The sequence below is a fragment of the Vidua macroura genome, chromosome 2 (assembly GCF_024509145.1).
Source record: "Vidua macroura isolate BioBank_ID:100142 chromosome 2, ASM2450914v1, whole genome shotgun sequence".
Lineage (NCBI taxonomy): Eukaryota > Metazoa > Chordata > Aves > Passeriformes > Viduidae > Vidua > Vidua macroura.
In genome coordinates, this window is record NC_071572.1 from 22,157,963 (window position 1) to 22,170,265 (window position 12,303).

Below are 12,303 nucleotides of genomic sequence, written 5' to 3' on the forward strand. Positions count from 1 at the left end.
TCCTGGCAGTCTTTGTTATGAAATTACACACTTCAGCCTCAAGAACATCTAGAAACACAAAGGAATTGTGAGAGTCTTAAAAAGGCAAGGGAAAAGTTGAAATAAAAGTAACAGATCAATAATTTTGTTGAACAGATGATTCGATAGGAGAAATGATTGTCTCTACATCTATGTTTTATGCCTACCAATAAAACTGGAAAATGGCTTATAGTAGGATAAGCTGCCCAACTACTCCAGGAAAAAACAAGTCAGAAGTTAGTTGTAACTTCATGAATTTTCTGCAGTGTACATAGCAGAATGGCCAAGGAAAGGAAAAATGCTCTTGTTTGTATCTACTGAATATTTTTGGCAAATGATCATTAGTCTATAAAATCAAGATCCAAGGCCATTATTAGATTCTTTTTTAGGACTGGACTTAGTTTTTCTTGTAAAACAACCCAACATAGTTTAAATATCTATCTTACAAATTCAGAGAGACTATTCAGACAATTTTATTCATTTTTAAGTGATCAACCCTAGAGTTGATTTCAATGGCAGAGCTCTGATATCCTCAGCAAAGAAATTACTTGTCTGTAGGAATGGCTGATTTTTTTCTGTTTTTTGTTTCAATGGACAACTTCATGCCCACACAGAGCCATGTAAACAAATATTCAAATACAAGCCCAGGCTCATGTAATGTTATTTTCTCTCTTGTGTTTGGAGGAGGTGGTGGCATAATTGGCTGCTCCCAATAAATACAGTTAAAAATGACAGATGGAAGTAGAGAATGGAAGAGAGGAAAAAGGAGGCTGATATTTACTTTTTTGGTAGGATTTTTGTAGGGGAAGGGAATCAAAGGATACAAACTGGTAAGTTTGGAAGGGACCACTGTGAGAATGCTAATTTAAAAAAAATGTTATTCGCTAAAATAATCATCAGCTATGATGACAATAATTTTTATAGGACCACTAAAAATTTTAAAAGTGCATGTCCAACTTGGCTTCTTCTTAAAGTGAGTGATCGGCTTCTTCATCTCCTATACAGTGTATCAACTGCATCTTGTTTACAAGAGCTAACTTAAGGAAGAGTCTTTTGGGTTGTGAATCAGAGCAGCAAGGAGGGATGGCACAAGATTTTGTGCCAGAACTCTTGCAGTATTTTGAGTTTCTGAGAAGAAAAATGTTTTGCATTTAGATAAGCTTGTTGATTTTTAATTTGCTTTAGAATTTATATTTTGAACCTCAAAGTTTTTTCAAAGTAGATATATTGAACTGGATCAATATCTTTGTGTTTAGATTTTCCAGATCTTTCAGTCTGTTCTTTAATAACAAAAGAAATAGCTTTATTTCCTTCTTCAGTTCATGTTAGAATCCCTCAAAGCAGCAGCAAACAACTGTTTCTGTACTGCTTGGAAGGGAATATTACTTCTTTAATTTGAACTAGGATGAACAATTATGAATAAATTATCTGTGTTTTTCTGAACTAACACAATTTGGCTAACTGTTGAAAGAGAGAAAGAGAGAGAGAGATGGGGGGAAGGAGAAAGAAAAAAAAAGAAAGAAAAGAAAGAAAAGAAAGAAAGAGAAAGAAAAGAAAAGAAATGGTAACATTTCAGAACCCTTAGTTTGTATTTTTTATATCTTATTGAAATGGGAAGGATGATATCTATTTAAATATTAAAAAAAAAAAGCCAGCACACTAAATCACCCCCAAACCTCCCAAACACTAAAATCACGAGCATAAGTAAGCCAAAATACCAAAATTATATGGAAAAAAAAATCTGTTCTCTCAATAGAGAGTAAGATACCTTCCTTCAGGTAAAAAAGAATACAGGAATCATAAAATTATTAAAGTCAAATTACTTGTCTCATTTAAGAACTAAGGAATACCTCTTTATGTACAGCAAAGGAATGCTAAAGTATGCTATTAGATTTATGGGCTTTTGGAAATGGGAAAAAAAAAAACAAAACCACATGCTTTAAAATCTGTAGGGATGGGGTTTGGTATTCCCAGAATATACATAACTGTATATTGGATAAAAGGAAAATATTAAAATTGTTTTCACAGGAAATAAACCAAGGCATATGAATGAATAAAAAGGAGTAATGCAGAGGAAATATATAATGTACTGTCAGTATAATACATCACAAAGCCACAGAAAGCGATCATTGCTAGAAAAGACGATACAAATTACTGTGCAACATACTATTAAACTTAGTATTACCAATTTTAGCTTTTTGTAGTTTTTCATGCTATTTATTTAAATTTTATTAAAATTATAAGGGTATGCATACGTTATTTACATCTAAATGCTCTTTGTGGCATTGGGTTGTCTTCATTTTGAACCTGTAAGAAAAAAATGTATTTGGCTTACCAATTTTGAAATTATCTCTGACTTGTGTAGTACTTTTATTTTACTACTACTGAAGTACTTTAAAAGTGGTTGATCTCAGCTAAAATATTTCTCATCTCAGTTAAGGTCCATTGTCCTTTGGCCACCAAACCCAGTGCTTCGTAGCAATGATCACATAGAACGTTCAAATAGTCATCTGCTAGTGAAAATGATGGAAAGATTTGTGACCCAAAGGTAGTTCAAAGATTTTTTTCGCCTAGTAGATACTTAAATGCAGGAGGACTAGTAGCTCAATAAAGGAAAACAAGCAGAAATGGTTCCCAAGTACATGTATTAGCCCTGCTACTTCAGGTTTTGAAGAGGTTTTGTCCTTGTAATATACACAGCTAGTATAATTTTGTGTGTTCACAAGGACTTCCAATATTGCCATGGGCCTTAGATGCCCATATTTACTACTTACAGCAGTGGAAGTAGTGGTACCTTAAATGAGAAAGTTAGTGCAAAGTCTGGAGAAGGGTTGAACCTACACATTTACTACAGGAAGAGGTAGTTTGTACTTCTCTAAGATGGTATGTCTCTAAGACACACTCCTTGGAGAATGATACAGAATCACAGAACTTCAGATGACCTTTTGGGAACTGAAACACTATGATTTCTGCATTTTTTTCATGTTAAAAAAATATTGTAGTATCTGAGATGCTCTGCGCAGTAAGTAATTTCCTTTGATTATTTATTAACAGCGGTTACTCAGGGAGGGTTTTTAGCTTCTGCCTTTAGGTTACTGTAGGTATTGGATAAACTGTAAGATTTAGAGGGTTTTATGTTTGTTTGCTTTTGTTTTGTTGTAGGTTTTTTGTGGGAATGTTAATAATGACAGTCATCTGTTTTAATTTTTTTTTTAGAGATCCAAACCAGCCTGTTCCACAAGACACAAAGTTCATCCACACAAAACCCAACCGCTTTGAAGAAGTAGCCTGGTCCAAATACAATCCGAAAGACCAACTTTATTTACATATTGGCCTGAAACCCCGAGTTCGTGATCACTATCGAGCAACAAAGGTTGCTTTCTGGTTGGAGCTTGTACCACACCTTCACAACCTGAATGAAATATTTCAGTATGTTTCCACAACAACTAAAGTCCCCCCTCCTGACATGACCTCATTTCCGTATGTGACCCGACGTTCTCCTGGGAAATTATGGCCAGCCACCAAACGTCCAGCAATGACACCTGCCAACAATCCCAAACATTCGAAAGACACCCATAAAACAGCTCCAGAGGATACAACAGTTCTGATAGAAAACAAAAGGGATTACTCCACAGAGCTGAGTGTCACCATTGCTGTGGGGGCCTCCTTGCTCTTCCTCAATATTTTAGCTTTTGCTGCATTATATTACAAGAAGGACAAGCGGCGTCATGAGACTCACAGGCGCCCCAGCCCCCAGAGGAACACCACCAACGACATAGCACACATACAAAATGAAGAGATCATGTCCTTGCAGATGAAGCAGCTAGAACATGACCACGAGTGTGAATCGCTGCAGGCCCACGACACACTGAGACTCACCTGTCCGCCTGACTACACGCTCACTTTGAGAAGGTCCCCAGATGACATCCCGTTAATGACACCCAACACCATAACCATGATTCCAAATACATTAACAGGAATGCAGCCTTTGCATACTTTCAACACCTTCAGTGGAGGACAAAACAGTACAAATTTGCCCCATGGACATTCAACCACTAGGGTATAGCTCAGCCCTTCCCCATCTACCCTCACAAGCCACTTGGAAGAAAGAAAAAAGAAAAAAAAAAAGAAAAAAATGAAGAAAAAGTAATATACCATCCATGGAACACCTTGTCAAAATCTAAAGTAAAAATAAGTAAAAGAGAAGGACAGTCATTATTTTCTTACTGATCCTTCCCACAGAAACTCACTGATGTTAAAGATCAACTACAAACCCTGTGAAATGTGAAAAGTGTACATTGCTGTTACAATACTGCTTTAAGATCTCAGCCACTTTGATTGAAATTTGAGGCCAGAAGAAGTAATTTAAAATGATGTTGTAAGTCTAACAAGCAAAGCAGAGTCTTCTGGAACACAGAGCCAGTGACTGTACAGGTGTTTTGTTTTGGTTTTTTTTAACTAAATAAAATTATAAAAAAGATTCTTTATGTGCCATACCATGGCCATTGATAAAACAAAGACATCACCATGGGCTTTTACCCAGCATATGAAGCTGTAATTCAGATGGGGGAAAATAGAATTTTATTATTAAAAACAAAAATAAAAAAAAAAAAAAAAGAGGAGGACTGACTATGCAGTAAAATACGTATAGTTCTGTGCAAAGAGATGACTTGCCAGCCTGAACTATATTTAAAGAAACTTTGTAAAAATGTACATAGCTGTGAGTTTAAAAACAAACAAAAGAAGAAGCAGCTTTTATTGATGTTTTCAGTTTGAAAAGAGCTTTTAGAAAGATTGTGCATTCGATTGTGACCTATGTGTATATACATTAGTCATATGACCTCTGTTTCCTCCAAGACCAAAGGAGGAATTTCTTCTTAATTACTAGTGGTTAACAAAGACCATGAGTTTTTTCTAACATGTTTCATTTATATGAGGCCATGGTGTCATGCAGAGGATACAGTTGTCTGTGTGACCTGCGTATTTTCTCTTACAGGTTACACTAGTGCATGTTAAAGTATTCATAGGAGATTGTTGTTCTTTTCTGAAACATTTTTTCAATAATTTAATTTTGTGTTAGCCTTTGTTAAATTCCAACACAGCAATGGATTGGAAAACAAAGAGAAAAAATACAAAAGAAAAGAATTACTATTTTAAGCTTGTTGAACTGAACCAAGAAACATCCAATAATATATATTTGGAGTCCAGTTTGTAATTCTTGGTTATTGTGATACATTAGGAAGAGTTTTGTGCCCTGACAAAAACAATGAAAGCCTGTGTTTTGGTCAGCCTTCTTCAAGGAAAACTAGCTCTATACTCACCAGCAGATGCAGTGGAATCTCAGCTGAGAAAGCACCTCCTCAGCATTGCTAAACAAAATAAAACTACAATTTGAGAGTTGGGAAATGCAGGGTTGGTTGGCTGGCTGTTTTTCAAACTGTTCAGAGTGATGAGTATGTAAAGAACTTCTCAGCCAAGTATCTTGTTTTGCGCTTGAGGGCATACCTGTCAGAAAATTCTTATTTGCTGATTCATTGCACTCAGTCCTACAGTCAGTGAGCATTATGGAGAGAGAAGCACAGAAATCCTCAGCTGTTCTGCATTTGAATAAAACTGAAAATCCCAGAGAGCACCACTCTCAGGAAAGGCAAAATTATTAGCTGGTTATTCCCTTCTGCCTTTCCTTCACTAGAAAAACAGGGGCCAAGTAGAGCTATCAAAGTAACTTTGCAGTTTGATTCAAACAACTGATTTGAATGTGAATAGTTAGAAAATAGTTTTTGCAGATGAAGATTGCTTTATATTTTGTCTTTGAAAGTTACTCCATCATAGAGAGATAGTAACCAAAGATCTTTGAACAAATTGGTCTGCACTTGAACGTGGCTATCCCAGATGTATTTTCTATTATTAATTCACAGCTAAACTGCATCAATATCATATGTCCTATAATGATTAACATAAGATGCCTTGTACCTCTTCTTGCTTTCCACACTTTTTGTTTTCTAATAAAATACCTTGAAATAGTCCCCCCTACAAATAAAATCAAAGACAAGGTGATTCATTGAGGTCTATTCATCTGCACAACTCTTTGTTGTAGCAGGCAGTAAAGCAAATTCTGAAGGAAAGAAATAAAAAAGAAATAAAAAATTAATGACATGATAAAAATGCAACATGTGGCTAATATAATCCTTTATCTACAGAAAATGTGCTATAAATCTGACCTGGGAGCTCAGGTTGGAATGTGATGAAGCAGCGATCCCAAAGTAAATGGAAAATAGTTTTGTTTTTTTCACTGATCCATCACATAATATATTAATGCTGACTCTATACCAGGCCATTTCCACCAGCTATGTAATGCCGCAGGTGAGATGCAGCAGTTTATAACTCTTAAAAAAAGGTTTAAAAAAAAAGAAAAAAAAAAAGTTAAAAAAAAAGGTAATGATGCTTGGCATCATAATCAGTTGGATATGTTTGTAATGTGACTTACAGTATTTGTTTAGTACTTCCAATTGTCTTCTGCTAGCAATATGTACAGTACTGTGTCAGGCTTGTGACATTTGGGTAAAAAAGTTCCTGTAAGTGAATGATTTTAGCTTTTAAAAGTAATTACAATCAAGTTGATTTAATAATTTGATACATCTGGACTGATGTATGATTTATAGAGGGAACAGATTTATAGGGTCTTCATAGAATTCTACAATAATGATATCAAAATATACTTTGAAACTGTAAAAGAAAAACTAAAGTACTTTCCCAGGCTTATATTCTTGTCCTTAAGAGGCACACAGGGTTCAATGGTTTCTTCTGTTATTGTTTTGCAATTTTTTGGTTTTTTTTTGCCTTAAGTAATGATAGAAGATATATATGGCTGGACACATATGTATAAACTTTTCAGCAGCATTTTTAATAATAAAATATCACGGTATTTTCTAATGCTTTGTGCAAATAATTATGTGTTCATCCTTTTGTGTAGAAAGTGTTTCAGAGGTGTGTTTTCTGCCCCATCTCTATTTCATTATCTACTGTAAACAATGCCTTGATACTCAGTACAAAAATATTAAAGTAACAGAGGTTGCACTTTTAAGTTAGCATTGAGTTTCCATGGCTTCTGTAGTTCTATAAGCCTGCCAGTAAAAGGAAAGCAACTCAGACAATGAAGCTTTAAAAAAATAAGCTCCATATAGTTATTACATGTATACACTGCAATTCCCATTGAAGTAATGTTTTAATTGTTTTGTTAGTATTTCCTGAGGCGCTGAAAAAAAAGCTTGGGTAAGCAGTTTCCCATATTAGTGTATAGCTCAGCTTCCGAAAAATAGAAAAATATATCTTCCAAGTTAGGGATCGAAATAATGCAGATAAATCTAATATGTCAAGCTCTGCAAGTCACTGCTTCATTTTTATATTTTAAGTTTAGATAAACAATGGGTTTTGTTAGAAAAAAAAATGTAAAAGTAGCAACATATGTTACACATATGCATTTAAGGTATTTACATATATTGCAAGGATGTTAATATCATTCTTCCCTCAAAGGCTGAGAAAGTAAATAATTTGTTCTTTTATTAAATCAGATTCTGTTTATTAACCAGGTTTCCTTTCACTGGAAAGGTATGTAGACACTTTAGTAATTTGAACTGGGTATGTTTTCTTTCTGTAACTATTCTGCTGAATAGAGGTACTAACAATAATGTTTGATTAATTTTGAGCATATTAGTGAAGAGTATTTGCAAAAATCAAAATCTTAATTAGTCATATCAAAATTTTGATATGAAGAATCAAGCTTCTGTGATAGAAACATGCACCTACTGACCTAATCAAGCAGCTTGAATTTTGAATATTGAACTTGTGTATAAAGCTTTTGCAAATAAAGTGCAGATTTTGAGTTTTTCAGCCAATATGTTTAATTACAGGTACACTTCAAATTTCCACATCTTGCTCTGAGATAAATCATACACACAAAGAGGGGTTACAATTGTGTCATTTCTGTGAATTATTCCCCTTAAATTTCTAGGTGAACTCAATAAATTTTCTTATTTTCAGCTAATCAGTTTCACATTTAAAAAAGATAGCATCTTCAGAACTTTGTTCATGCTAACTTAATACTGTGTAATTTTATTCCTTTACTGCCTGAAATATAAATATGCAGATTAGTATGTTCCTATTTTGGCTTTGCTAAGAGTATTACAATTTAATGGTATTTAATATCACATAAAAATCATATGAAATAATAATACCATGGCAATTATGTGCTTGTCTCAGATTTGTGATTTTACAGTTGTATTATTTAATTATTGTCAACTATTTCTCATATTTTCATCTACAGTTGTTTGGAATCACAAACCTCATCAGCCTAAATGTCTCCAGAGGCCATTAGCAGCTGATGAAAACTGGGATTTTTTTCCCACTAGAAATTATGATATTGTAAATTTAATATCATAATATTTTTAAAACTTCTCAACCCATCAAATTAGCCTGGAAAGTAAGATATTAAATTAAATTAAATTAAAAATAAAGAAGGGGTTTGGAAATGTCTAAACATCTTTTTTGAGCTATAGCATAATAAATATTTTACTTTCAGATGAAGATTTGATTCAAGCCATTTTCTTTGGTGTACCACAGTGGGCACTAAGCTTCTCACTGTGTCTTCTAAAAGTTAAGTTATGTTTTAAGGAAATTATGCTTTCTTAGTCTTTTGTAGCCTACACAAATTATTTCATCCAATTTTTACCGATGTAAAGAAATTCAGATCACTCAGATTTGGACACAATCCAGTCACAAAGTCCAAACCAGAGGAGTTTTGTCATAAACCAAGTAAACTGTAGCTCGCCAAAGACACACTAGTAATTAAAGACAATACGCAGTAATATCTCAACAATCCAAATGTAAAATAAGCATCTAATAAAGAAGGTACATTCCATTGTTATCAGGGGAAAGTTTACAAATTTTTTTGCAATATCTACATTCTCCTAACTTCATTTTCCACCCCTTCTCTACATAAAATAACAAAACCTTTTCAGACAGTACTTTCTGGAATATCCACATACATAAATGAGGAAGGAAATAGATAATCTCTTTTTGCTTTCTCTTCTACATAAAAATCCTCAAGTGTTGAAAGCATAAACTGTTCTTCCTCTAGTGCCTTTTATCAGGGCTTCTAAGTTATCTGGGTGATTCAAAGTAGTCCCATTCCAAGAGCTCCAAGTTTAAGTAAAAGGGAAAAGCTAGACAAAGGACTGACATATATTGGCTTTGACTTAGACTATGCAGCACAGTTGTATTTCTCTCAAAGAGCCAAAGATGTGGCACAAAAACAGAAGAGAGTTTTATCTGTGTTTTATTTTTAAAATACTGCATTTATAGAGACCACTTTTTTCCAAGATTTTGGCATATGATATCTTGCTTTTTGCTGTACCTAACTCAAAGCCCTCACTCATTTCATGTCCTGTCATATCTTTTATCCCTTTTTACATACATTCCAAGAGATGCAGATATGTTTTCATGTGTGGTTTTTTTCTGTCACAGCATTTAAGTTTGTTTTCAGACTTGCTCCATTCTGTTCTATATGACTGTGAGAGAGCATTTTCATCTGAGATTTTGCTTACTGCTTTAAGTGTTTATGAACTTCTATTGAAGGGGTATTTACATGACAGTTTTCCTCATCCTTGAAATGCATCGATGTCTGTGACTGCATTTTGCGCCAGCCTAACAGCTTTGCTTTGACTCAGTGTATGTCTTAGTGGGAAGCGCCAGCTTGCAGCCACCTCTCCTGTTACCCTGCAGTTTTTATTATTGTTATTATTCACTGCTGCCATTTGTTTCTTTACTACACTGATCTTTAATCAAAGGTAAATTAAGTTAGTATGTCATTCTATTCCACAGCAATATTTCTCAAACTCTACGTTGTTCATAATTCTTGTTTAGATATACCTAATTACATTGTTCCACCAAAACATTAAAACCTTTCTAAGCTATTATGTTTCCTGATTCTACCATCAGTGCAAACTAACAGAGGGCTGGCACAGTCAGCCTTGTATGACAAGAATTCGTGATATACTGCCTTCCACTTGGTGGGGACTTGTTTCACATATGAAGGAAAATAAATACAATTAACATTTTCATGCATCAACATTTCATTACACCATGTCAAAGTTGAGCAAGACCCAAGGTAAAATTCAGAGAAAATACACTAATGGTTATTTTGTATAGGCAACAATTTGCAGGTTGAGCTGCATGAGTGCTTTGTACAGTTTAGTCAATGGATATCTCACTTCAGAAACAAGACTAGAATTTGAAGATTTCAGGAAATGAAGATGGTATTGCAAAAGTATTTTTAATGGGGTTTCTGCTTTCAAAATACCTACCAGCAACAGCAAAGAAACTGCAGGAAGTATGTTTTAAAATAAATAGGAATCAAATGCAAATTGTTTCTGAATGAATTTGACAGGAAGAAATATGATACTATATGATATGAAATGACCTTAAAATAATGTGATGGATTGCTTCTGTGTGCTTTTCTGAACAGAAAAATGAAAATTATCTCAATGGATAGATTTTTACAGGTACTAGTCAAATTACATCATTACAGAAAATGAGACTATAATGGAATTTTGAACAGAGATTTTGTGTCATAATGGAATACCATATGGATTTAGATATGCAGAACATAATATACAGTGCTTATCTGGGTATTGAGAAATATAAAATTAGATCCCAAGATGCCCTACTTTAACCAGAAGACAATGCTGCCATTGTAGATAACACAGCAAAGTGAAATGTGCACATTTCTCAGGGAATGACGTAAGATAAAGTGCCAGACTCATAAAACAGGGAAGAATGACAGTACAAGCCAGGCGCACGTCCTGCCTGATAATCACCCCGCATGTGGGCCCAACAGAGGGATTATGTTTCAAATCTGCTTTTTTCTTCATTTTCCCAGGTCAGGGTCCATGGAGAAAATGTCCCTGGAATATACTCTTTTCCACTAACCACTGGCCCTTGAGCCCTCAAAAATCTCCAACAACTGACATGTTAGAGGTCCCTCTAAGCTGACACTGGGACTGTGAAAGAAGAAATATGAACAGTTTACTTATTATTAGTTTTTCTTTTTTCTCTTCTTGGTGAAGGACTATCAGAAAGAGTTAAGAGATGAAAAGTGATGTGCAGATAATTTACCCCAGTACTCAGAGAAGGGCCAGCCAAGCACCTTACTCAGTTTTCAGCTGACCAGGGAAAAAGCAATGGAGGCACTCAAGGAGCAGTGGTCCGTGAGGGAGTTTCTGGAGATGGGCAACAATCAACTGCTGAGTTGATTCGTGAGACTTGAAAGTCTTTTGCACCCATTATAATGGCTTCATTAAAAAATATCTATGCTGCTTCCCAGACTGTGAATACTGCACCTTTAATATAGCAGAAAATCAGTAAGGATGTGATTAAAAATTAATCAAATAAAAAATTAATTATCAAAACTAAAGCTCCAGTATGTGTGAGAGAAGTAGTACCCAGCATTGTGTAATCCTCTCATCTGACTGCAGATGTTTTACTATGCCTCCAAATCAGACGCAACAGAGATTTCTGGTGGAGACCTGAGAATAAATCATTATGTGTATATACACAAAGGTAGAAAGTGGAATTCCATTTGCAACAGCTCCATAAATTGCTGCTTCAATAAATAGCAAGTATGAATTTATTTACCTTTTGTTGCTGTGTTTTTAGAATGTGAGGTAAGGTATACCAAGGACACATGTAACAGCTGCTAGGAGCTCTTAGACCTGCAGCACATAGCAAAAGAAAAATTAAGACATAAGTTGTTGGAACTTTGGACAGCTGAGACCAGGTTTCTGTTAGGAACCTGGTCCTCTTCAGCCCCTGCTGCTAACCTCCATCCAGATCTTACATGTAATGAAGGGTTTTCTTCTGAATAACCGTTTCTTCTTCTAGGAGGCTGCCAAGTAACTAGGGACTAACACAGATTGAAAACAAACATTGCCCCTCAGGGTGGTGGTAACATGTCAGTGACTGCACTGATCTCTGTAGAGCAGGTTTACAAACTTCCTTGGCACTCAGTAGTTTATTGATAGCTGGCCAGTCAGAAACAGAGAAGTCTATTCAATATGTACCATGTGAGAAATAACACCAACCACAAAACAGAAATGAAGATAATTCCTGTTAGTAAGATCACGGTGATATAGAAGCATTTCAGCAATTTCCAAAAATTCTTGTGAATCTTGCATGTAACAAATAATTTGGAGAGTATAGGCAATGCTGGAGGAATAGATAAACACATTT

General features: G+C 34.8%; 1 protein-coding gene across 4 annotated transcripts in view; it reads left to right on the forward strand.

Annotated features, from left to right (window-relative positions):
• NLGN4X (neuroligin 4 X-linked) overlaps positions 1-7,908 on the forward strand; it is a 164,583-nt gene extending 156,675 nt beyond the window's left edge. For 3 of the 4 annotated variants that reach the window (XM_053970850.1, XM_053970849.1, XM_053970851.1), the window contains one exon: positions 3,235-7,908. In XM_053970850.1, the coding sequence (XP_053826825.1) occupies positions 3,235-4,084 (850 nt within the window). In that variant the 3' untranslated portion in view covers positions 4,085-7,908. Of the gene's footprint in view, positions 1-2,453; positions 2,521-3,234 lie in introns of those variants that run through there. The other variant, XM_053970852.1, reaches the window with a different exon arrangement.
• Positions 7,909-12,303: the final 4,395 nt, after the last annotated feature.